Source organism: Neodiprion lecontei, chromosome 5 (genome assembly GCF_021901455.1).
Source record: "Neodiprion lecontei isolate iyNeoLeco1 chromosome 5, iyNeoLeco1.1, whole genome shotgun sequence".
Classification (NCBI taxonomy): Eukaryota; Metazoa; Arthropoda; class Insecta; order Hymenoptera; family Diprionidae; genus Neodiprion; species Neodiprion lecontei.
In genome coordinates, this window is record NC_060264.1 from 10,408,541 (window position 1) to 10,431,163 (window position 22,623).

Sequence of the window (22,623 nt, forward strand, 5' to 3'; positions counted from 1 at the left end):
TGGTATATTGTTTAATTGTAAAATTTTCCACTCTCTATAAATCAAAGGAAAATATTAATTTATGCAACATAGAAAATCACCCGAATCGATTTAGTTGGATGAAATTTAGTTTTAGTTGCTTCAATCGTTATTTTGTGAAAATGAATTTACGGTAGTTAACATAATAAGTTCTGTCTGGTCAGATGAACCAAACGAGTTACTTGAACTATGCGGTCGATTTGATTGAAAATTTGGTACGTCCGAACAATAATTCGTTCGTGTCAACTCAATGATCCGGATAAAAAATGCGAGCAATCGCTTTAATTAAATATTTTTTTGTCGTCAAAGAATTCATTATTCCGCCAAATCAAATTTGATCCCCTTGTATTGACCCCTACATGTGATTTAGTAAACAAATTGATTTCGTTAAACCAAGTGATTTTTATTCGTTCCGTTGAAATTTATACAGTGTTTAATACGTATGGTTGAATAAACTAATGTGCCCTTCGTCAGGAAATTTTGACGGATGAAAGAAACAAATCAAGCTGCTTGGACCAAACAAATCTATATCTTGTAGGTACCACTTGTTTCGTTGATCCAAGTCAGCGAATATAATTCGACTAACTGCAAATACTTTTGATTATTCAAATGTATGTATCAGTCGAAACAGCAACAAAATTGTTTACACACAAATAGTTCAATGAATTTATCGACATTAATCTACAATCACGAATAGGCTAATAAATTTACCTACTTTTGAACATTTTGTTGGTCAAAAAAACCCACAAAACTCCAACGCGTAAAACAGCCGGAAAAACAACGGTAATGAAATAGGAAGGTTTCAGTGTGTTGGACCAATAACATGAACGGAACATTCACGTCGAATAAATATTTTGTTGATTGCGAGCATTTCATTCGTTAATTGAAGTATTTCATTGGCTGTTTCACTGCTTTGAAATTGTTAAAATACTGTTGAAATTTTTACACTTCTGTACAAAATCTCTTCTCGTCACCTGGCAATAGTTTCGTATCACCGAGACAAATATATCTCGTCATCTAACTGATTGTGAGCAAAAGTCAAACCGAAGTCTGTTCTATAGTTTGGCAGTTCGAATCTCGAGCAAAATCAAACGGCGGCGTCGTATCAGAAACTGAAATACGTTTTATCCGACTTGCGAATAATTGTAGTTAATTGCGTTACTGAAGATTCTACCAATTGCCTTAATTAGCCTAAAAATTTCAATTTTATTTTTGATCAGAACTGTTCCATGATTGAACCGCTACACTGAACTGAATGTTTATAGTTGCTTGTACCTAGCTGTGATTTTTCCAACTAATCTAAATGTGCAATTCCGTTAACTAAGATTCTTTTACACCAGATGAGTATGATCTTGTATTGATCAAACATTCGTTGAATCAAAAAGTACGATATTGTGATTAACAAAATGATTTTCATTTTAACTATATAGTACAGATTGTTCGAATTGATATTTCGTTGACTGTACATCCTCGTATTTGTGTTAAATTATAAATTAGTCAACAGAAGTATTTTTACGTTAGTTCGTGTAGCTTATAAATTGTTCTGACAGTCAAATATTTGTTTTGCCGCCCGTGTACTCCGCATTTATTACTTAATCGAAACAGTTTTTTTTTTTTGTTTTCATTCAACGACTTTTTCTTCTCAGTGTATTGATTGACTGATGCAGAAAATACGCGATTCAACCTCGATCCATATACTTTTTGACAAAACAAACCACAATCGAATGAAAGCTTCGTTGTCGAGATAAAAGTGCTAAACACGGCGTAGGTTCTAAAATACACCCACCTGTTCATCTGTCTTCTCGTATAGTATATTCTCGTATACTTTACAAATATCTCTTATTATAGGCATTATAGCCGCTGGTATAGGTACAAAAATGAACCAAAGTATAGTTTACATGACACACAATATTGTTCCGGTACACCTTGATTGCAATACCAGTAGCTCATCAAAAAATATATCTACCAAAAATATTAAAAACAATCCTTATTGCCAAATACAACGTAACTTTTTCGCGAAAATAGCTTATGTGTAAACGAAAAATAAATAATTTAGGACGGAAGAAAACATTTAGAGTATAGAAGTAGTTCGCGGGCAGTTTTAGAAAATGTATAAACTACAAGATGAATAAATGCATCTTTAAAAGACGCTTCAAATCACTTATTGATCAGCCATCATGTCATTTTTGACGTATTTTGTAAAAATATTTTCATAATCATATACATGCATTAAGAATCACATCAAACACCTTAAATTATTTCACTGACAAGTAATTGTGAAAACTTTAACGTTGGAACTTGCACGCCAGGGAATGCAAGTAATTTTGCAACAATCAAATGTAAAGAAAACTGTCACCTCTAAAAACAAAACTCAATTGACGTTAGTGATACCCCCTATTTTTTGTGGCTTCTGAGCCCCGGTACAAATTCTTTTGATATATCTCGAACAAATTCGTCAGTATTTTGCCATAATTAAGGAAAAAGAACTTTTCCTGGGCACGACGGATGCCTTCTAAAAATGTGACATATTTTTTTTTTTAATAACTTTGCACTCTTTAATTTTACCTACATTGAATACATCTTTCATTATCTATCAATATATATATATGACAAAAATAATTATCTTCCGGAGCAAATGGCCTTTATCTAAAATATAATTTTTTAAAAATCTTTAGAAAAATGTTATTCATCTTAAATGAATGTTGCATACATTCAACACATATTAAACAAACCTCTAATAATATCTCAGTATAAAAAAAATAAAAGTTCTCTTTCGTCAATATTTTGGGGGGTCCGTCGTGCCCCGGTCTCCCCTATACTAATATTTACGTATACGTACAGATAAAACGTAACATCCGCGCTGGAATTTCAATGCTTTGTTTACCATGTTACGGGGTGGATAATTGAGATCACGACGAGCGGCTATATCGATGATCGCATCACACTCAGCCGTGATGTTATTACCGCTTATTTTGGATTCGTAACCCGTTGACTACGGTCACGTAGGAAGGATCAGAGGAAATGAGAGGAACTTGTATCGAGGAGTTGAATGTTTAAGTATAGTATGTAATTGATTTATTGTCACAGGTACGGAGAGTACAGTGAGAAGATTTGGGGAAGGGAAAAGGCAACAGAGATGAGTTTGGATGTTGGCCGAATGGAATATGACTTAAGAGTTAGCACATGAGAAGAAGCATGCAAGGGACTGGCTAGTTACAGTTTACTAGTAGAAGGAGCATTCTGCTGATGCGGTATGGAAACCGAGGCAGCGAGGTGATGATAAGAAGTGGATCAGGATATAAGGTAGCTGTAAGAGTGTGGGAAAAGAATCTAAGGTCTGGAGGATGTAACAACCGTACCAAAGTATTTGTTAATTGAGAAAACCTCATATAATTCCTAATTCAATTTTTATAATTAAAAAATGAAGAATATATTATGGGATAGAGGGGGGCTGGTTCGACGATTTTCAAACCACCTCTATGCTCACCTAAGATGTTATTTTGGTGAATTTGGGTGCGGTCTCGTCGCAGTCCGCGATCCGGGAATGATGGAATGAGTGATAACGAGGTGGAGAAGTTATACATTTGGTTGCTTGAATGCTTTGTTAGAACTGGGATTAGGCGTAATTGTGTAACTAGGCGAAGTGAGGCAGGAATAGGTGAAATAAATATTTAGAATGCAACGTGACGTTGGTTACTTGAATTGAGGTGCTGTACGTTGACGATTGTTTAGACTATAGTCAATTGAATAATAGAATTGAATTTAGTAGACTGGTCGTAGGTGCTGAAGTTAACGGGAGAAAACCCTTTACAATGTTCAAAAAATCGATTTGTTTTCGCACATTTCGAAAGTATAATATATTGAGAGTATACTAGAAAGTCGAACAATCCGAATATGAAATACTAACGAAGTTGTAGGACCTGCACCTGCATTCTTGTCTAAAAATCGTTGAAATCTCAGCCTACATTTCTGTTGGGGTATTTAATGAAGGCTACAGTGCCATTTTGAAAATGATAAATGCATTAGATATAAATTGTTAGATTAATTATTCCAAAGTCTTTGCTGAAAACACCGATGAGGCGCGGATAGCGAGGCAGAACCGAAGGAGTCTTTTTGATAAAAAAGTAGCTCGCACAGCTCGAAAACAACAACTCGAAGATAATCAGCTCTCTGAGGAAGCTGAAGGTTTATCATATGCGCCTGGAATCGCTGATTGATCGGTAAGGCACTAAAACTAATAGTATTATCGTATTGAAACTTTAAACGCGATTGTGTCAATCTAATGATACGTGTCAATCTAACAAGTCATTATCCCCGCGGTATTTTAAAGTTACATTCGACGGTGATGGGTTATGTCATGTTTATTGAGATTGAGTTTGTTTCGTGCTCGGCCGACTGTAGCGCTGTAGATTTCTCAGTGTTGCCAACATAACTCTCTAGTGTAAAAATTAGCTGTCACAGATTCATTGTCCCCAAGTGTACATACTGCTTAGGCATATAAGGACTATAAGGTACAGTATATGCTCTAACAATAAGTCATACTGGTGTTACATAGGCCGTGTTCGTAAATTGACTGCCAGTACTAAAAATTCCCTAGGACAGAGACAGAGCTGTCCATGAACTCGGCAGCGCAAAAGAGATAAAAGATTGCTGACAGTACTGTCAGTCAATTTTTGAACACGGCCATACTAGTCTCGCTAATCGTAAGGCCTGAACCAGCCCCCTGACACTCACCACTGCTCGTCTACTAAAAAATTGTACGCGTCTTGTCCCCGTTTTTTAGTTCCTCTACGTGGCGCTAGTAGATTTCTGACACGCTCGCTGCCCTCGCTGAAGGCGCGCAAGCTCGTCAGGTAACTACTAGCGCCATTAGTGGTGGAAATTGGCGGCAGAATCGAGGGACGTTTTGCGAACCACTTTTAGAAGCGTGTGTCAGGGGGCTGGCCTGAACCAGAGAACGAAGAACGGTCAAGTGCACGTAGATCTAACTTATGAATTAATATTAAAAAATCTGATGAAAACGTGCGCAAGGACAACGAAATGAATTATTGATAGTTCAGAATATCTGCGTAAAAAATGCGCGGCTTATTACAAGTGTAAGGAGTGTGTTGCGATAATATCCGAGGGTTATAACCTCAAAGCGACCACAATATCACCAAACTTAACCTTATGTACCCTAATTAACTTTGCACGATCAAACCTATTGAAAGTTGTATTATCATTGCTTTTTAAAATCGCATAAAATAGTTGTAGATGACTTACTTTTAAATTGTACCGATGAATCACGACCCTTGTGTTATCTGTTTCAAACATTGTTCTTCAACTGCTATATTTTGTAAACAAGTACCAGCAATCTGTCCCGTATGTAATGCTACTATATTTGAATACTTATTGGAACCGTTCCGTCTACCGAATCCCTTTGCCAACGCCAGGGAATATCCAGTGACGGTTGTACTAAGACCATCACTAGGCGATTTCTTGAACGATTACACGATCACTGATGATTTGCATATTGGTGTGGTAGATTCTAAAGGGAATATATTCGAGTATGATAAACCTGGAGTGATAAAGAACGACTTTTCTAACTGGCTAAACTGTTTGGCGTTTGACATTGTACCTGATTCCTGGACGGATCATTGGGACACAACAATACAAAAAATATCAACTGACGAAAAATGGTCTTGCCAAGATTATAACCAAGATTCTTTCAACTGCTTCAATTTTGTTCTTGAATTTTTAACTCAATTGAAGTATAGTGGTGCGTTATTTGCTAGTAAGGAAGAATTTTGTGAACGCTTTGTTATTCCTAAAATTCAGGATGCTCTGAAGTTTGTCACCCTTTACAGACAGCTCAAATATGTTGATCATTTTTGCTGAAATACTATAGATTTGCTTGTGTGAGTTGTCTCTAATATAAATCCTCGACCTTTGTTAAAACTAATATATAACTCAGTGATCACTTCCAGATAATTAAAAAAAAGATTTCTCTCCTGTTTGTAGTGCTATCATAGCTTGATTCACATACTGTCTTTAATTTTGATCAAAAATTAAATTTATGCTAAGAGAAATTGTGAACAATGGCTATCTCTCAACTAAGAAACTGTGTATTCAAACTTAAACATATACAACTCTATCAGCGGTGTATTGGAACAGTAGTTAGTGATAGTAACTATGAAAAGTTTGACGTCATCGTCGTTGGAGGTGGGCATGCTGGGACAGAGGCATGTGCTGCGGCAGCTAGAATGGGGGCCAAGACTTTGCTCGTTACTCACAAGAAGAGCACTGTCGGTATGTTGGCATAAAAGTCAAGAACCCGTTACCAAACTACAAGAATCCCAAAAATAATCTAATTCAAATTTAGACAACATAACATATTTGATAAATCTCAGTTCAACAAATTGATATAATTTAACACAAAATCATTAATTTTAAATTTTACCATGACTTTGAAAGTGTTAACTTTTGAAATACAAGTTATATTTTGCTTTATGATGGTATACTTAATTTCAGCCAGTCTTAAAGTTGTGAAGTTACGATTTTTTTTAAAATCAACATTATTACAAATAGCGTTACAAACTTCAACCTCATGATTCTAATTAGTGTTTTCTTAGTACAGGCGAAATGTCTTGTAATCCATCATTTGGCGGAATTGGAAAGGGTCATCTGATGCGAGAAATTGATGCGTTAGATGGAGTTTGCTGTCGAATTTGTGATAAATCAGGAATACATTACAAAATACTGAATCGAAGGAAAGGACCAGCAGTGTGGGGTCTTAGGGCCCAAATAGATAGAGTATTATACAAAAAGCATCTGCAGGCTGAATTATTTTCTGCAAAAAATTTACACATATCTGAATCTCCAGTTGAAGATCTCATACTACAAGGAGATTCACCTAAGTGCTGTGGCGTTATACTCAGTAAGTGTGGTTCTTTTGAATATACCTCCAGTGGAACTACCATTTGAATCATCATGTTGAATGATCAATTTTATTTTCACAGAAGATGGAACCAAGGTGTTTGGAAAGTCTGTTGTCATCACAACGGGAACTTTTTTAAAGGGCCAGATTAACATTGGTTTGGAAAAGAGACCTGCTGGGCGATTAGACGATGAGCCTAGCATTGGCTTGGCTAATACACTTGAAGACCTTGGATTTAGAATGGGAAGGTTAAAAACTGGTATGTAAGCTAATGTTCAAACTCATTTTCCTTATACCTAGCAAGTACTAAAAACGACTTGACACAAATTTTGAGCTGCTATGTATCACCAATGTTGTCCTTTGCCAGTCATATTAAAGAGATCATAAATCTGTTAAATATTATTTCCCGATTCAAGGATTTGTAACTTATTGAATTCACTGCTGTATATTATAGTGTGTAAGGTTCTATATGTCTGCATACTTCTTAGACCTAGGCTTACGAGTCATTCAAAACATTGAGTAGATCATAAATCATCTGAAAAATCCTGCTTTGTTCAAACACTAAAACTGCAAAAATGTAAACAATTACAGTCCGACCTCTGAATAGTACCCCTCTCTCAATAGTTCCGCTTCTCCAGTTTTCTTTGCAAACTGTTCCTCCTACTACTCAGCGAACTAGCCGTGAGCTCGAATTTCGTATACCTACTTCTCAATAGTTTCGTCAGTCAAAACTTTTTTTCATTGGTATTTCGAAGCATTAGAGCGATTAGAATTATTGAGAGATAAGGGTAAAGCCTCACTGACCAGTGCAGTGGTACATAGTGGGGGAACACCGATTCATGGAAAAACTTCCCTTTTCATCCCTGCTTGAGACTATTGAGAGGTCAGAGTGTACCACCTGATAAATCTCAAAACGTGAATGTATAAAGCGTCAGATATATTTAGCCAATGTATTATTTAGATATCTTCATTCTCATTTTCTCAAAAAATGCAAGTACAGGTTTATCTTGTTACTCAGGTACCCCTCCAAGAATCGTGAAGTCTACTATCGACTTTACACAATGCCAATACCACCCTCCAGATAATCGGCCGGAGCCATTTTCATTCATGAATGAAACTGTGTGGATAAAGCCGGAAGATCAGCTGCCTTGTTATCTGACATTTACCGGGGAAGCAGTGGCTAAAATAGTTAGAGATAATCTACATTGCAATAGACACGTCACTGAAGAAGTAACAGGTCCTAGATATTGTCCAAGCATTGAGAGCAAAATTCTTAAATTTGCATCTATGAAGCACCAAATTTGGCTTGAGCCGGAGGGACTTGACTCACCGTTGATGTATCCAAGCGGTCTATCTTGTACTTTACCGGCAGACAAGCAAGTCGACCTTGTCAGATGTATGATTGGTCTAGAAAATGCTGAAGTAGGTAAGATTTATTTCATGAATAAGTTTCATGATATATCAAGGAAGTTACACAAATATATATTTAGATATCCCTATAAAATCAATATGAAGTGATTAAAACGCAGAAAATTGCCTGAAATAAACTGTCATAATTATGTAAATGATACATCAAGAACCAAGGTGTATAATTTGTCATTCTTAATTGAACATAAATACTTTCCTACAGCACAACCAGGATACGGTGTTGAGTATGATTACATAGATCCAAGAGAGTTGACTTATAAGTTGGAGACTAAAAGAGTTGAAGGACTCTATCTAGCTGGTCAAATAAACGGAACTACTGGTTACGAAGAGGCTGCAGCTCAGGGAATAGTTGCTGGAGTAAACGCAGCTGCCAAGGTAGCAGAAGAAAAAGGATTATTTGATAAACAATTAATATCTTGTATTTAATGATTACTAATTTGTTGATCTCGACAACATTCACAGGTACTGAACAAACCACCGCTTATAATCAGCCGAACTGAGGGCTACATTGGGGTTCTAATAGACGATCTTACCACTCAAGGAACATCAGAACCTTATAGGATGTTCACCAGCAGAGCGGAATTCCGTTTGAGTTTACGACCAGACAATGCAGATCAGAGGCTAACTGAGAAAGGTTATATCTCAGGATGTGTATCAAGGGAAAGGTTAACGAGGATGCAAAATATTCGAAGGAAGCTAAGAGAAGCTGAAGATCTGCTGAAGTCTGTTCAACTGTCAATTGAACAGTGGCAAAAGAAATTGGGAATTGAAATGAGCAAAACTTTTTCATGCAGAACGGCATTTAATATGTTGAGCATAACGAACTATGGCCTTACCCTTGATGATTTACGGAAATGTTTGCCCGATCAATTAGCTGGACTGGATAACGATCCAATACTACATAATAGACTAAAGGTATAACTGTCAGAGATTTATGTTTGGATTTTAAGGTAGTTTAACAGTCCAGATGGAATCAGAAGGGCTTTACATCCAAAATATGGATCCGATTGAATTTTCTTCACATATTCGTATTCATTTGGACCAGCGGAACAGCGCTCGTTTCAAAAAATGGTGAAAATCAGTGAACAATTATTCTATCTCGACACATTAATTACTTACAAAAACTGAAGTTGCATCCATGCATCTTGTGTCTCACTCAGCCCATCGGTGGCTTTGGTTTATGTACGCAAACAGAGAGTTGAAATACAACAGTCGTTCACCGATTTTTACTATTTTTGGAGCTGCGCACTCTTCTGCTACACTACGTGAATACATGTGTAGAGGGAAAATTCGATTGACCCATATTTTAGTGTGATGCTGACCGTTTTAAATCTCGACCAGACTGATACGCCGCGTTAGCAACAAAAATGCGTCTGAATAAGGAATTTATCAATTTTGAAACTACAACTAATGTAGAATATAGTACAAAAAATATTTAACTAGTTTTGCGATGTCCAGTTTGGTATCAACAATTGTAAAAAAATTCGTATATGTGTCAGCATACTCATCACTTACCAAAGTCATAAATTCACCAAAATTTGATGCATCACGTAGTTTTTATTTGATCGTTGAAAATAAATTTTTCACTCTTGTAAATTTGTTAATACAGTTCAAGTTTACTTACTAAACCACTAGTAATTTTATTTTCAGTTATATTTTTCATTGACGGACGTCATTAGACATGATTAGACATATTAGCCTGAAAATCCGTAAAAATTATAAATATTACAAAGTCCTGTAAGACTTACATGTATACGATTGCAACCATTATGCAAAATCTTATAATTGGTTTTAGATCCAAGCAATATATGCGATGGCAGTGGAAGATCAAATGCGTGACGTTAACGAAGTAAGGAAGCATGAGGAAATGCTTATTCCCCCAGCGATTGACTATTCAGTGTTAGTACATAGCATAGATATTGTGTTCATATCATAATTTCCGAAGTCTTGAAAAATGTAATGATTAATTTTATCCGTTGTTTTTGATCTATCTTTTATTTTATTCATACAGGTCTGCCTTGAGTTTCTCGTATGAAGAGAGGGAGAAGCTGATGATAGCTCAACCTCAAACTGTGAGCTTTCTTGATTCTTACACGAAACCTTAATTCTGTCGCACCTACATGTAGTACAGTCAAATTTATATTCTCAACTATGACGATTTTACCTATAAAGCATATTGACCTTTTGAGCAATCGATACGAAAAATTCAATTGACTGTAAAAACCCAAGTATCGGTAAATCTAAGCAGCCATTTTATTCTCAATCGTTAATCTTCAATTGATTTTTTGATGAAGAGTTCATAAGTACCTTATTTCGTGGATATGCGGCACATGTCACTTCTTGTCATAGTAGCTTGGCGCGCTTTTTAAAAAAGATAAAAACTTCCAAAAATAAACTTTTTTTGTTCCATATTCTTTTTACATTGTCTACTAAAAAATTAATTATAAAATAACAATTGATGTTAATCCATTTGCATTGTGAGCCTAGAACAAATACTAACTTTGCTTCCCTGCTATTTATGATCTATTACCAATCATTTTAAAGACAACTTGATATCTAGAAACGCCAAACGGCGTTTTGAAAATAAAATAGCTGCTTAGATTTAATCGATACTTGGATTTTCGCTATGGCTTGATTTTTCTTTATTGCTTGTACCAAGAGTGGGCTCTGTACACTGGTTAGTACAGAGATTAGTGGCTCTGTAGGTGACATTTACCGAGCTCGCACCATATTCGCCTAATGTAACTACTCTTAGACTTACCCATAAATTAATTCGTCGAAATTCCCGTTTCAGATAGCCGCAGCCAGTAGAATACCTGGAGTTACACCATCGGCAATACTGCGACTGTTGCATTACGTGAAACAGAAACCTGACATTGGGTCGATGCAGAGGTAACAACATGCATTGATAGAATGAAAATAAAGCGAAACTATTTCTATTCCTTTCGTTTAAAAAAATCTTAATAATTGGTCACAGACGAATTTATCAAATTCTTGGTTAACAAATTATTGTTTTGCTAAAAACAAAGTTCTGTTCAAATACATTAATTCTGTCTGTAAATTGATCTTCCTGGCATTTTACAATTACGAAATCTATTTCTATTTTGAAACATGACCATAAAATGTGACATTAAAAAAGACACGTGATGCAGTCGTATAAGCACAATTTCCTCCTCATTGATTGATTAGATGATCGTCTTGCGCCCCCTGCACATGAAAATTTTTATTGCTTCATTCTCCTGACAGCGCTGCAGCGCTTTGACAAACTGCAAGGTAACTGGAAAGGAGGGTTACGTTAACTTCGTTTTATCAACAAATACAATCACATACACTGTGTACTAGTTTAGTAGGTGTATTGTATTTAACAACAAGCTATATGCGTAATAAGATATTGTAGATTGTGAGATATTATTGGAGAAGGATATAAAATTCTGAAGAAAAACTTTTAATCGCCATTTATTCAATTAAACGTATATACCGTAACATGTAAATACTGTTTATAATACATCATAGGAATGGTGTGAACAAATCGATATATTATTCGTGGTTCATGAACCGATTACGCCAAGTGGTACACGCGTTATATACCACTGTACTTTCCACAAGATTGTGATCAGATTACAGGGTGCGTTTGCTGGAATTCGACAATTATTTATACTCGACTGTTTCAATTATCCTGATGTGCTACAGATTTCAGGTATGGACTTACGTGTGTGTATATTATTATCCTACGTAACGGTTTACAAATTTTTCTTTTGATTTATAAATATGTTTCGTTTACATGTTAGTACTATTCTTTGTCCATAGTTGTGTATTAATTTTATTATCTATAACCACTGGTTAATGGTGTATATATACTGTATGTTAGGGATAGTGTGTATTATTATTACTACATTTTTTTCATATAAAAGCAATTTTTAAACAATTTCAATCATGTGACATAAAATTTACTCGACAATAATGTTTACATTTATAATACGCTTAAAAATAATAGCGCAGTGTACTTTGACCAGACGTAAGTATGACAAATTAATTTTCTGAGAATTGATACCTCTTTACTCGAAAACTTATCATACTATGTATATGTATGTATAATGTTCGCAACATTTATTAACACCTAGTGCTGCCTTCTTTATTTTCATGTTCGTTTCCATATGTGATTAAATGACCAAAGAAAATTCATACGTGGTATGCTTCAGGGTTTACAAGATTACTGTAACACATGCTATCTTAATTTTTCCCTCCTTTGGCTAATTATTCTCATTTGCACTTGAAACTATGTAGTGTTGTAACGTTGTGAAAAATTTATTTCAGAAGCTTATCCTATACATACATCTTATCATCAATGTTGTTTCAAATATCGACCGGAATTAATTACTGGCAAGCCAACGTACATTTAATAGATAGAATGACTAATCCTAAGTGAACTGTATTGTGTACATAGGCAGAAAAGAATTTGGAAAAAAAATTATAAAAAAGGAAAAAAGTATACCGGAGACTATGAAAATAAATTATGTAATAAAAATAAGATGAACAGTAAATTTAATGCTCATATTTTAGTAAATAAGATCGTTTGTTTACACTTTTTCTTTCACAACTATCAGCAGTTGTTGTTCACATTCGATTTCACGCAACGATCATATTTTATTAAGATCCAATTTAGCGGCATAAAATACCTATGCAACGTATGTGTCAGTATCGACCAACGGTAACAGCGAAAGCAAGAATTACATCATTTTGGTCGGTACTGACTTATGGCTGTAAGCCGGTCGGTAATACACAATTTTCTCTTGTTTAATTAAGCTACAAATCGACATTTTCGGAGCTTGTAACACCAGATAGGGGATATTTTTTTATCACTATGCCGTTTTAATTAAACTCTTTGATACCGTCGTATTGTCAGACTTTAACTAGAATTTTGAGAGATGATCCTAAAACATCGGTTTCTCGAGAATCCACCTTACAATTACAAGATTTTGTAGTTTGTAATTACTTAGACACATTCTGTCGGATGATAAGTATCTCCATGTAAGTAATGCAATGACATTCCTACACATCATAAGATTTTCTTGGAAGATTGTGAAAAGTTCAAGTCATTTGTGCGATATCGAAAATTTGTACGCACTTTTATAAGTGATGATTCAATCATCGAACTCAACTGAATAATTTTACATCAGAAAATGTCTAACTTTCAAAGATACTGATGCAATCGAAAAGACTAGCGAATCGCCGTATAAAATAGAAAAATTGTGCCATCGAAAAATTTCTGTAAAACAGCACTGTAAAGTTCCGAAAAAATGTCCAGTTGAGTGGATAAACTGATAAATAGTAGTATTATGCCTACGTAACGTATAGTTATAGATAAACTGACAGGTTGCAAAAATTTTTGATAAACTCCTGGCAAGTTCTGGTAAATAAGTTTGTTCGTTGGTTCACTTTATAAAAATGTAAGCCGATGTATTATAGCTAGCCTCTTCGACAAGATGTATTTACAATGTTAAACCTAATATTAATCTGCCAGGAGAATCACATAACTATTCAATATACCTACGTACTAATTTATAATTGTTAATACATGTAAATATATATTTACGATTAGAAAAGTGTTGCACTGCAATGCGACATGGTAAATATATAATATGCATAGAAATAATGTTATTTACAAGAACGGTGCAATGATCTACTACAACAAGATTACTGAAATGATACAATATTGTTACACACACGGACACACACATACACACACACACTGTCTGTTGAAATTTTTTAACTACAAATATTCAGATTAAAAAAAAAAAAAAAAAAAAAACTTAGCAAACTGACAGTGGGAAAGGTAAAGAAAATAAAATATCAGAATTTACCGTCTTCAGCAAAGCATATTTGGCCAAATGTGACTTAGAGTAATTTGCATATAAAAATTTCAGCAAGAACGAACCTGAACACACGGCATAACATCGAATACAATCAATTTAGAATTAGTAATTTCACGTGTACCCCCGCAAGTGTTTACATTCGTATCTAACATGAATATAATTGCAGGTAATTCCCAAGGTACACATAGAGCCATAGCATACACGATCAACGCGACCGAAAGCACCCGCTCTGCCTAAACGAGAACAAACCGGGGATCCGGGCGATAATTTTGGCCAATAATTGGTGAGGAGGTTTGTTATAGCGAGAGGGCGTATGGATTCTGTTACGGGACGATCATTATACCGGGACAATCTCTTGAAACTCGAAAATCAACTGCGCGTGCGCCAAATAATTCAATCGCATTGGTCGGCGAAATCTTTCCGCAGCGATAGTTTTGTCTCCGATGCAGGCGGGCCAACGTACGCAAAATGTGTACGTTCGAATATTCAATGTGCATAAGCATTAAATTCCGACCGTTCTTTGAAGAATCAACTTTCCGACCCAATAACAAATGCTTCCGCAAACCTTTCCAAATCACTACCTCTATTATTTAAGATTCTAGCCTCGAAAAATCGTATCAACGCCGGCAGAAACAATTTGACAGCTGAAAACTCGCAATGGCCAGCCTGCATGAACAGCCGATAAAACTTGCGCATGCGCAGTTGATTTTCAAGTATCAAGACATTGTCCCGGTATAAATTATTGTTCGAAGTACTTCGCAGTCGCAGGTGCATCAGCTCGCGTTGCAGCTACCGTACATCATCATTCGATGTGTAATAAGAAACTACAGCATGATGATATACTAACGGCATAACATTCTACGCCATGATGCCATCTGCTCAGTCTTAAGGTGCACACCTGAAGAAACAATGATGATTTCACTAAATTTTATGCACATACTGTTATTACTAAATGACGTAAAGTAGCCTTCGCGAGAGTTGATTTTCTAGTGTCGAGGGGGTGTATTAAGTATCATGGGTCAAGTTGTAAAAATTGATAGTATTTTTATGAATTATACAGAACTGTAAGAAGAAAGGAAAGAGCGCTTCTTAACGGCAAGTTATTACAAGTAACTGCAGATAGCTCTTCATTTGATGAAACTATGAAAACTGCTAATTTCAAAAAAATTGTTGAAAATTAATGCGCCGTGTAAGCATCTGAAATGCAAAAAATCTGCTTAGCGGATGAGCTTCAAAACCATATGGAGTAAATAAATTGCGAAAATTTCTATTTCTTAATTCTTAGGTCAGCATTCGTGATCAGTTCTTCTATATTCCTGATGATATTATTTCAAAAAGATTTTCACTAATCATTTCACCCTTAAAATTAACTTGAAATCGCCTTCGACACAAAACACTGACTACTAATACCGGAAATCTATGGGATTTTGACTTATGTCAAAAAATTTTATCACACATTAAACACAAACTACTAAGATGAGTTAAACTGCAGGACTATTAAAATACTTCAGTCATATTCGATGCGGAAACATCGGTGCTCTCTTTGTGAAATAATTTGAGGTTCCTTTTTTGGCAAATCTCAGTTCTTTCAAATTACCATTTTATATTATGAAATTAACGAGCACTCATCGCACTCTGATCGGTACAGTTTTTTATTTCGGAAGCGCAAGCTTCCAAAACTGAATACATGAAGTAAAAGTCCTAGAAACAGTTAAATGGGACACCTATTTTTTACGCATGAATACATTTCATTTATCATAATTGTTAACAAATGAGTAAATACCATGATATATAATTTATGAGCGTTATAAGCTTACTTCCATAAAGAAGAAGAAGCTAATATCTACATGTAACCTTACATCAGAGGTGTACTATATACATAGTAATAAATACACGGTTAAAACTGTCAAACGTTTACTCGGATAAAAGTATTGGCAGTCAAACGCGTCATCTTGAGAGGTTATAGCCATAAGGCGATGTCTTACTCCTTTTCGCAAACACATGTACATGAGCATACAAGCGAATTTCGTTGCTTGAATTCTCAAAAAAGATGAGGTATTTTTCAATTTGTTGGTGGATTAATTGTCCGCAACAAGATAAAATTCGACATTCCGTTGAAATTCAGAAAAAAATGTTTGTAAAATATTTTCTAGCTGGTGCGAAATCAAAATGGCTACTGTTGAGAAACTTGTAACTTTACTTTGGCTGTAAATTGAGAATTCATCCAACGAAATTTATGTGTATATGCGTACATGTTAAAGTGCAGTCGCGCAAAGGAACGAATCTCCTATCATGGTTTTTCCGTTATTCTTTGAACTCTCATTTCATTCGTTCATCAAATTTTCGCAACGTCAACGCAGTTGCAATAACGCATTGTACGTTTACGTCAGTTGCGGTGACAGTTTTTTTAATTTTTCAAACTTGGACTTTGAATTTTTCATATCTGTTAAACGTCAAAATTCTAACTGGACGCAATATCTTAGACGCATTGGCTTCAGGCGTGAAATTTTTTGAATACAATTCGTTTCGGTCAACACTGACGTGTTATATAAAGGCATTTCAAAAGGCATTGATTTCCTCGTTCATATTGTCAGTATCTAATAATATTCACGTATGATTACGCTTGGTCTTATTACCGCCATTTCCTCCTTGAATGCGCGAAGAGTTTGACTTTATTCTCAAATTTGGAATTCGCACATGTTTCGAAACGGGGATAAAATTTTGTGCAATAACGTAATCTATACAAATAGTATTATACTTTCTTATTCGGTTCGTGAAAACTTTTGACTTCCCCGATGCTTGCGTCATTTGGTATGAACCGCATTCTCGATGTATGGAAGAACGAAGTCGTATTTCAATTCTCTTTCCCATGTTGCAGTGCTAAATTAACCTAGGAGGTTAATTTTTTTTCTATTCATCGTTAAAATCAAACTGATTGGAAAATCCTTGACTACTCATTAACGAACGTTAGTTAAAAATGGGCCGGTACACGTAAAAGAAACAAGAATGTCAATATAATAATATTAGACCGCCGCGATGCCAATTATTTCGCAATCTCGATTAGCTGACGTCCGCTGCAAACGCGTACCAACATTTCGATTGCACAACGAAGATCAGTTGGTCATCAAGAATTGTGCTAGGATATTCTTTGAGAGTAAAAACGCATTGAATACGTAATATTACGTGTCGGACAATGAATTTGCAAATATTAATCCAAAATTACGATCCAGGATTGTTCACAGATTTACCTCGATGGTGTGTGATACTTTTAACATAATAGAGGTCGAAGTACTCTTTTCATCGTCTGTTTAGCATATGTTAATTGAGATTATAAATAACCATGCGGTAATTTTCTCTTCCTTAAGACTTGTCAAGACAGATACAGTTCATTCCCCTTTCGTCGTTCCAATTCCTCTGTTTTTCCACTAAAAAATGGTCGTCATCGATGACATACTCTGGTACCCATTCCACTGTTTGGTGGTAAAAGGAACTTTTCAAATTTCATCGTAGTATGTCTACCTCGTCCGTTTCTTTCTTTAGCAGATAGTTTCTAACGGCACAGATTTCGTGCTCTGATTCTGTGTGACGCTGTCACCCATGCTCGGCATTCCGTTGCTCGTTGTGCTCACCGCGTTTCCTTGTCTTCCGGCATTCGTACGCGGATTTCTGTTGCACAGTCTTTTCAAAGCGGTCCAAACTTGAGGCTGACAGCCAACAACAGCGAATATGAAGACTCCCTGGAGCGCGTTGACCATGTCTGGGAAGTACCATAGATACTGGGGTCCTCCGGCGATCCACGAAATAAGGTCTACAACCCAAGTCACTCCCATCACGACGACCAGCTTCATGCAAACGCGTCCTAGTGCGGCTCTGAAAAATTGAAGAAAAAATTCTCGTTAACATCGGCGACAGTAGGATCTCTAAGACGCTTGTTCATCAACGAACGACCATTTAAGTCAAGGATTAAAGCTTCGTTACATTTAAAATACTGTTAGCCAGGTCTTTAGACTATCGATTATATCACGAGTCAGGCTCTGGTATTCCCTGATGACACAATGGCCGTTGGTTCCGTGCAAAGAATCGGTTGCATCAAATCGCATCTAATTCTAGTACTATCAGAAATTGCTGTGGCGATTTGAAGCTTGGAATTCTGATTTTACGAATCATGTAGACATTAAAACGTTTTGATCCCCAATGTCAAGATGTGTTTGCCTGTCAAAGACCGAGTCAAAGGCTATCTTTCCATGGTCAATGACAATATTTTTTAATCATATGACAGATTCGGTATATGTTTAGAGATGGGACACACTTGTGGGTACTTAGCCCCACGATCAATTCCTACGCGTAGTATAAATAAAACAGTACGTGATCAATTTCCCTTCAACTGCAATATACGTATAACTTCAACTTTCGTTGTGTATAGTAAAACACTCCCGAGCTAAGTCTATAAGAAGATACCACTTCGATAAAGCGATCCTAAAATTCTCACGTACGTTTTATTCTATATAAAGTCTTGTTCATAATTTTGATGATGCGCGCTATGGATTAGTGTTAAGACATGAGGATAAGCCATTCAACACACAAGTAGTGAGAAAATTGAATGAGTGAACGCTGTATTTGCACGTTTAATGTATGAGAAGTAAAACTTTGGGTGGCATCTGCTTGCGGAGGTAAAAATTCTCATTGAGTTGTTTTACCAACTCGAATTGACGTATAAATGGCACAATTTTCACAATTATAAGCAACTGGCACCTGACCTGGCAATCTAAGCTGGTGTATTTCCAATAGAATGCTCACAACGGTGACAGTAATGTGTATCTGTTTATGTTAACGTATGTGTAAGCGTGTGATTGAGGATTGGAAAAGAATTGGGATTGTTATAAGTGAGAACTTATACCTAGCAAAACAACCAGAAGAAAATCGAGATGAGAATGCTTCGCTGTGGGTGGTTCTGACATATCAGCACCGCTTCTAAAATCACCCTTTTCTTCTCCACTTAATCCTGCAGGCAACTATCTGGTTTAGTTTAATCACAGATTGTAATGCAATAACTTCACTTGACACGATCGATTTTGCAGGAGCCAAGAAACTACTAGTTCTTCATATTTCAAAATCAAGGAACACAAATATTATCCATGTCCGTACACCTTTATCTTTTTCGATAAAAGTTGCAGTTGAAGTTTGTCAATGGTCTTACTCTCGTCTGCCTGTCGACTGTTGAACTTTACTTGAAAAGTATCGATTGGGCCATTGTATAGATGAGAAATTGGGAAATAATATGAACAAAAAGTAACTTCAATACGTTTAAGACCTCACGCGATCATGAATATGGTAAAATTGTGCTGAGAATGACTTGGACGCGGTCGTTAGGATGGAACGAATGTCTGAAATCCGGTATTTGGTGAGGCTAGTCTCTTTTGTTTTAGGAGGGCGTATAAATTACCCTCAGATTCTAGAGATGGCGTGATAGATTGAGGATAATGACGTTTTAATGAGCGCTATTTGCTCCGAAATGTAGCTAACGCCGGGGACCTGTGACAACTGTCTTTTAGAGAGTCGAGCGACGCCTTCGGAACGATCCTCTGAAGAGTTTCCTCTGCGCGGACCATCCACGAACCACGAACTACAGCCAGTTTATTTTGGATGGCGCATCGCTAATTATTATAAACGACTGGCACTTACGCGGTCAAAGACTACACCAAAAAACAGTCGGAGAAACTAACAGAAACACGATGGCATTTCGAGTCGTCGCTCGGAAATAAGCGTCAGTTTTACTCAGACTGGTATGTTGCGCTCCGTCCTAGACGAGCCGACGTCCGAAATGACAGAATTGTTTTGTTATCTTTCCATGCACTGCATAAATTCCAAATGTATGAGTACGATGTACAGGGTGGACTTTTTCAATCACGCCAGGCGAATATCTCGAAACCCGGAAGAGATACAAGAAAAAGTTTGACACACAATCTGGGGGAAAGATAATGCTGATGTGGGTTGACTTGTGAATTGGGGCACTTTCGAGATTGTTTTTAGTACTTCGTGATTTTAGGTAAGGAACGCGTACTTTGACTATGACCGGCCGATGGCGAGTTTGAAGCCAAATTTAAAAACGTAAGAAAAAAAATACAAATTTAATTTATGTTCCTTGTTCTTCGTGTTAAACACCGAGTGATCTCAAAGCTCTAGAATTCGTCCGGAATTTTCACGAATTATAACTGGTGGGCGAATTGAAATGTTGGCCACGGGGTTCTGTAGTTAATAAGAAATCATGTCTGATTATTTCTTTACCATATCAATTTTCAATTTTCTTAATCATAACTTCTTATTGCCAATACATTATGTTTCTTTCCTTTTATCAAAAATGGAAGCGATACTTATATTTGAGATCCAGATCTGTCACTGATTCCAAATAGTTATTATTTATTGCATGAGATTCTTTGCACGTCTAACAATTTAATATTATCCAAAATACGTTCAGTAAGAACTCAATCGATTCTCGGGATTGACTATAAAGCTATTTCTAAATTCTGGATTTATTCGACAGTTCGTTCAGTCAACTTATTCTGCCAGAAGATGTACATTTCAGCTATTTTATCTGTGTGAATAGTACGCAGAATTTATATCATCGGGATAAAGGGATGTGAATATTCTGAAAAACGATTCAATACACATTATGGTATTTATTATATATCTCCCACTCGATAAATAGTTTGCATGAATTCTATGCGGTGATGTGAGATAAAAAATTAATGTCGGCGCAAGTTTTTTTTTCACAGAACCGTGGATCTCCTACATATATCAATGACAAAGCATTCCGCGTAAATTTTGCCAAATCAATTTTTTTTTTTTAACACATAGGTACAGAAGTACCGATTTTATCGAAACTCGGCGATGTGTTGAAAGGAAAAGGTTGTTTAATATCACTCCTGGGAAAAAATAGCTCTTCTCAATACGTCTCCAATAATTTATCGTATCTACCGCATGAATGTATTTACCATCTAAAAAAAAAAGTAGTTTTAGCGACGTCAAAACGAATTTGGATACTGGATAATAAACATGATATTATTGCAATGGAATGCATGTCTGTACATAAAAATATAAAATAAGTTTATTGCAACGGTGTGTATCATTTCTCGCTGTGTGATCTGCAGAAGGACGCAATTATTGGATAGAACTGCAGGCATAGAGTGAAATTGCAATAAAAAACAAATTCCGCTGCAGCGAACGCTGCGTGAAAAATAAACCGCGATACCGTGTCTGGTAAGTTGTACAGCTTGTGTATACAGCGAACATATTACGATCGGTAAATTCAGTTGGAATATAAATTAAGCAAGATTTGAGAAACGATGTCAGATTTACCATTTATCCGTAGGCGGCGTCGCGCCGGTCGTTTCGATGGCTACTTTGAGGGTGAATCTTGTCACCCGATTGGACGCAAGGTACAAATACGTCAAAATGAAAAGCGTAGCGTCGCGACCAACAGGAAACAAGAAATACATCTATAAATATTGAATGACGTGTTTACGAGAAACTGAAAACATCCAAGGACGAATTCTTCGATCAAAAATATGCTTGTGTCCTAACGGGCATACGTCCACGACTTGGACTCCAAACACTTGTTCCAATCACGTCGATGTTCTGTGTCACAGGGATAGAATCTAACACTTCGGGTTATCCACAATCAGCCAGGCTTCGATATCAAAAGCATTAAACGAGATTCTACAGGCGTCCGTCTGCGGGCTATTTGAATGGATGCGGTTACGAGAGCGGAGACAGACATCCACTTGGCTACTGCAGGTTAAATGAAAATTTATTTTCTCAGACACCATACGCTCCGTGACCTTCGATCGTGGTATAAAACCAGGCACCTCTGAAACGCCAGGATCGTTGTTTATTTTTACTCCGCAATAATACTTAGATATCGTCGGGTTACAAGTGTTTGTTTTAATGTATCCATCTTGTAACGTCCGCGAGAAATTGAGCAGATTTTTGAAATCGTTGGCCAGTTAGAAATAGCCAATCTCGATGGTTAATACGAGCTTCAAAGAACCGGGCAAAATTTGTTCATTTTTTTCCAAGTGCATTCTTTATGCCCTCGTAGATGTAAAAGAAAAAATTACCGAAGCAATATCCGTTGAAATTTATGCATTTTTTTCACGTTTCTATATCTATTATAGATATGCATGACATGAGTGAATTCATCGGGTTTCAAACATTTTCAGTATATTTAACAATTGACGATTTCTGGATTACAAAATATTTCACCTTCAAGTTAGTTCGAAAAAAAAAAAAAATGGTTAAAAGAGTTTAAAATTTTTTCGCATCACATGTGCGTCTCTGTATTTAAAAGGATACCGTGGCATTTTGACGGTTTCAATTGAACTGACAGTG

The 22,623-nt window shown here is 36.2% G+C and overlaps 3 protein-coding genes across 5 annotated transcripts in view; 2 read left to right on the forward strand and 1 right to left on the reverse strand.

Moving 5' to 3' along the window:
- The first annotated feature begins 4,935 nt into the window (after positions 1-4,935).
- On the forward strand, positions 4,936-12,833 carry LOC107221507 (protein MTO1 homolog, mitochondrial). Of its 3 annotated transcripts, XM_015660511.2 has the most exons (11): positions 4,936-5,114; positions 6,019-6,306; positions 6,635-6,934; positions 7,017-7,193; positions 7,953-8,360; positions 8,565-8,737; positions 8,825-9,277; positions 10,158-10,261; positions 10,374-10,434; positions 11,157-11,254; positions 11,609-12,833. In XM_015660511.2, exons 2-11 carry the CDS (start codon positions 6,096-6,098, stop codon positions 11,622-11,624), a joined length of 2,001 nt encoding a protein of 666 aa, XP_015515997.1. In that variant the 5' UTR covers positions 4,936-5,114; positions 6,019-6,095; the 3' UTR covers positions 11,625-12,833. The 3 variants fall into 3 exon arrangements, with proteins under 3 accessions (XP_015515997.1, XP_046597488.1, XP_046597489.1); XM_046741532.1 differs by lacking the exon at positions 4,936-5,114 and having other exon boundaries at positions 6,079-6,306; positions 11,552-12,833; XM_046741533.1 differs by lacking the exon at positions 4,936-5,114 and having other exon boundaries at positions 6,165-6,306; positions 6,630-6,934.
- LOC107221509 (MKRN2 opposite strand protein) lies at positions 5,108-5,895 on the forward strand. The gene has a single exon (XM_015660513.2). The coding sequence runs from the start codon at positions 5,296-5,298 to the stop codon at positions 5,893-5,895; it is 600 nt and encodes a 199-aa protein (XP_015515999.2). The 5' UTR covers positions 5,108-5,295.
- The window catches only part of LOC107221510 (probable G-protein coupled receptor Mth-like 1), a 127,549-nt gene continuing 116,728 nt past the window's right edge, over positions 11,803-22,623 (reverse strand). The window contains exon 6 of the mRNA XM_015660514.2: positions 11,803-18,105. Coding sequence (XP_015516000.2) covers positions 17,772-18,105 — 334 coding nt within the window. The 3' untranslated portion in view covers positions 11,803-17,771. The remainder of the gene's footprint in view (positions 18,106-22,623) is intronic.

Coding starts and splice junctions, on each gene's coding strand:
- LOC107221509 (XM_015660513.2), top strand. CDS start 5,296: ATGAATCACGACCCTTGTGTTATCTGTTTCAAACATTGTTCTTCAACT.
- LOC107221507 (XM_015660511.2), top strand. CDS start 6,096: ATGGCTATCTCTCAACTAAGAAACTGTGTATTCAAACTTAAACATATA. Junction 8,738..8,824: donor GAGTAAACGCAGCTGCCAAG/GTAGCAGAAGAA, acceptor CAACATTCACAG/GTACTGAACAAACCACCGCT. Junction 10,435..11,156: donor TGATAGCTCAACCTCAAACT/GTGAGCTTTCTT, acceptor TTCCCGTTTCAG/ATAGCCGCAGCCAGTAGAAT.